This window comes from Nanorana parkeri, unplaced genomic scaffold (assembly GCF_000935625.1).
Source record: "Nanorana parkeri isolate BGI_ZX_2015 unplaced genomic scaffold, ASM93562v1 scaffold949, whole genome shotgun sequence".
In the NCBI taxonomy this organism is placed as follows: Eukaryota; Metazoa; Chordata; class Amphibia; order Anura; family Dicroglossidae; genus Nanorana; species Nanorana parkeri.
The window spans coordinates 625,708-630,024 of record NW_017307217.1 but is presented as its reverse complement, the minus strand read 5'-3'; the positions used below and the strand labels follow the sequence as shown (position 1 = coordinate 630,024).

Genomic DNA, 4,317 nt, shown 5'->3' with positions numbered 1-4,317 from the left:
CCAACCCCGTGGCCCCAGCCATCTGTATGCAAATAAACACGTGCATGTAGGGCATGCATGCGTATGTAAATAACAATTTCACTACATGTTGCGTATCATCACGAATGTCTCATGAACAATAATTCTAGGGCCATAATTCGCTATTCACGCTAAACCGTTAAGCAGTAAAAGCGTTTAAAGCATCCCATATGGACAATTTTAGGGCTGCAACAACTAATCGACATAATCGATTACTGAAAAAGTTGTCAACTTTTTCAATCATCGATTAATCGGCTTCCGATTGGTTGACCCTGTTCACAGCTCCACACACACTGCGCGCCACACCTCCTCCCCACCTCACGCTCATCAAATCCCAGCAATAATACATTATACAGCGCAATGCGGAATACCACCAGCTATAGAGGAGTAAAACAAATCCCCGCAATAATACATTATACAGTGGTGCAATGCCGAATACCACTAGCTATAGAGGACTACAAAACCCAGCAATAGTACATTATACAGCGCAATGCAGAATACCACCAGCTGTAGAGGACTACAGAACCCAGCAATAGTACATTATAGCTGGCGGTATTCTGCATTGTGCTGTATAATGTACTATTGCTGGGTTTTGTAGTCCTCTATAGCCGGTGCCATTCTGCATTCATTGCTGTGTAATTTTACACTTTTCATTTCACTATATTGCACACCACACTTTTTTTTTCTTTTTTACTTCCACCGCTCCAAGCTTGCTCCTGTGATGGACTGCAATCTCAATACAAACTAGTAGTCCCATCACTGGAGCCATTTTTTTACATTTATTTTATTATCCGATTAACCGAATTTAATAATCGGCTAACTAATCGATTTTGAAAATAATCGTTAGCTGCAGCTCGAGACAATTTTGAGTACCATAGTTTCTCACCATTGCCCAGGCGTGCACAATTTTAACTCTTGAAATGTTTGGTATCTATTTGGGTATTATTTGGTATTTGTGTGCACTAAAATTCATTTGTGTATTTTTTTGTTTCAAAAAATATCGATTTGATACACATTTGTGCAAATATCATGTGAGATATAAATTCAGCTATAATTTTTAAATTCTACAGGGCCTATGCTTTTAGAAAATATATACAATATAATATAAAAGTAATTTTCTATATAAAAATTTTTTTTTTGAAAAAGGAAATACAAAAGGTCCTAATCAAAGAGTGAGAAGCCAACAGCCTCTGAAACAGAATAGAATGGGCAGACATCTGACCCTAGATAGTGCTAAGAGCCAGCTTCAAGAAGGAGAGGATCCACCCCACAGAGTAACTCCTAGGGTGGAAGCTCCGAGACTCATACCAAGTTGAGCATGCCTTCCACTTCCAAGGATAGACCTTGTGAGAAACAGACCTACTAGCTTTAAGAACTGTGGGAATCACAGATGCCCCAGTCTCTCAAAACCTGGGCCTCAGCAGCCATGCCTTTAATGCGAGTGAGTGTGAAACAGGATCATAGGTTGGTCCTTCAGGCACAAGAGCTCCACAATATGGCATAGACCAAGGAGTCTTACCAGGTAAATTTAACACATCTTTCTCAGCAATCAGGAACAATGAGATCCCGGAAAGGGGAGACTGTGGTGTTCAGTCACAACTCTTCTATTCACAGAATTTTATCACTTGTCACGCTCCTATCATTTGTGTCCTCTAGTCGGAGGTGTAAGTCTCAGCCCTGGACGTTTGAGGCTTTCTATACTGTACGGGGTGAATGAAAGTAAGAGTTTTACTGAATGCTATAGCTTAGACACGGCACACCTTTAAGTTAAGGTTTAAGGCTCAAGGTAGGAGGCCAGGCTTTAGGTAACATGAAGGTGGCAGTGAGCAGGAACGGATCTCTCTTCAAGCAGGAGCGGCAGTGGGAAAATGCTTTCACAATACTGTATGGTGAGCAAAAAAAGTAGTACCATCTTTCGGCTGAAATTGCAGTGCATGCCTGTTTTCTCTCCTCCCCTCTGGGCACTGCCCTTTGTCCCCTCTGACGCAGCGCAGAGTTCAACGGGGACGGGAGAAACTTTCAGGCAGCCAAGCGGGGCGGGAAGGAGAGCGCTGTGAGCCACGATGTTACAGGAGGCGGAGCTCCCCTCTTGCACCACCCCGCTCAGCCTCGTGACAGATCAGGATGGAGAGCAGTGTATGGGCAGAGAGAGCTCTAAGCGGCAATGTCACAGAAAGCTGAGCTCTCGTCATGCACAGCCCCGCCCTACTGTGACAGATCAGGATATAGAGCGTTGTGGGGGCGAAGACAACTGTCACAGGAGGCCAAGTCGGCAGTGCAAGGGAGGAGTCAGCTGTCAAAATGGACCGAGCTTTACTCCCCGCACCGCCAACTTAGCCTCCTGTGACAGCGAGTCAGGATAGAGAGCGGGTAATAGCAGTCAGAGATCAGCTGATCGCTGACTGCTTGTAAATAATTGAGGACATAGTATGTTTACCGTGTTCCCAACTACGAAATCAACAGGAAGTGCTCTACATCAGTTATGAATGAACAGGAGCACTAAGTATAGAGGATTCCTGTTCATTCATAACAAGGGCTGCAGAAAAAGAGATTGTGTCCTCAATCTCTTTTTCTAATTTAAAGGGGAAATATCAGAGGTCTATTAAGACCCGTGATATTTCCCTGAGCCCCTGACAGTAAAGTTAAAAAGTAAAAATATTTATGAAAAAATAAAAAAAAGGAGTCTTGGCAAAAAATATAAAATAAAATACTGACAAAAAAAAAAGTTAAAAAATGATTTTAACTACAAATGAGCACTGATATCTTGTACACCGCAGTAGCCGAGTACCCTACCTATATAACAGTAAAATTACACAAAAGTACACTAATCTCTAAAGAAAAAAAAAAATAAGTACATTTCACCTCAATAGCGACATTGTCTTCCTTATTTTTATAGAGCTGAAGTTCTTCTAAACGCTTTTTGTCTTCAGCTGAAAGAACAGAGAATATTTCCTCTGATGGATCCTATAAAGAAACAGCATAGAATCAAAATATAAAACATGGTTAATGAACAATTATTAAAAAGCATTATATGTATATTTACCTCATCATCTGATGGGACTGACAAGTCATTCAGGTATATGATGTTACCATCCTTCCCTATTTCATGGACAACAAAGTCGGAATACCTAATAAGAAAAGAAAATTCAATTTAGAAAAAAATATACTTTGTGGATTTTAGAGTAATTTTTGCTGTTTTAACAGTTTTAAATGAATTATGTGTGTAATTTCTTCTAACAGTTCACCTATTGCGAATAAACACTTAGCTTCCCCACTTAAGAAAGAGGTCAAAGAAAACATGTCAAAGGAAAAAATGAATGTAACTGCCCTTAGAGTTTCGCATTAAAGCAATGTTCTCTGGACTGCATTAGCAGTTCAGTGACTGACTTAGTGAAACTGTGACAAAAAAAAAAAAACACCTAACACTGTACTTCCTAACATCATAAGATCCCCCGAAGTATTTCCCTATCTTTAGAAGCACGTTGTTCCCTGTGCGCCTAGAAAGTCCTCTGAACCTGGATGAACACTTCTAGGAATGCTCCACTTTGTGTAGACACAGAGCTTTGTCATGCATGCTTCCATTCCTGCAGACAGCAGAAAGCCTTGAGGACAGAACAGAGGAAACTCAACGGGACCCAAGATAGAGGAGGGAGCATGTGTCAGTGTTCAGATTCAGAGAGAATTCAAGATTCCTAGAAGAGAGCATCTGGGTTCAAGGGGGAGTCATTTCCAAACAAAGGAACTATAATTACCATGCAGTGCAGTAGTGTTAGTTTGTTAGCTTTTCGGCACCACTCAATTCATAAAACATTTTGGGTTTTCAAAAGAGAAAGCACAGCAGAAACTGTTTACTTTCAGACTCCAGCACTCTCTGTGAAAGTTTGTCTGGAACACACCAGGAGGAAAGACGAAAAAACCATTCTGACCCTAAGCTCGGTAAACAAGCATACAGTATATAGCTTGGAAATTTAGTGAAAATGTGCATAAGGCTCAACATGAAAAAAGAAAAAAATTATATATATATATATATATATTAATATTCTTGATAAGCCATGACATTATGACCACTGAGAGGTGAAGTGAACAACATTGATAAACATTGTTTCCCTGAAGTTGATGTGCCCATGTTGGCCAATAGGCACGTGAGCATCAGAATTAGTGGAGTCCATGCCTTGATGGGTCAGGACTGGTTTCATGGCAAAAGAGGGACATACTCAATATTAGGCGGGTGGTCATAATGTTATGGCTGATCGGTGTGTGTGTATATATGTAAAATAAACTGCAGACATTTTTTGACCC

The 4,317-nt window shown here is 40.7% G+C and overlaps 1 protein-coding gene across 2 annotated transcripts in view; it reads right to left on the bottom strand.

Moving 5' to 3' along the window:
- Positions 1-4,317, bottom strand: part of PUS7 (pseudouridylate synthase 7 (putative)) — a 35,079-nt gene that overhangs the window by 29,481 nt on the left and 1,281 nt on the right. For both annotated transcript variants that reach the window (XM_018566442.1, XM_018566443.1), the window contains exons 2-3: positions 3,062-3,146; positions 2,881-2,982 (exon numbers count right to left, since the gene is read on the bottom strand). In XM_018566442.1, coding sequence (XP_018421944.1) covers positions 2,881-2,982; positions 3,062-3,146 — 187 coding nt within the window. The remainder of the gene's footprint in view (positions 1-2,880; positions 2,983-3,061; positions 3,147-4,317) is intronic.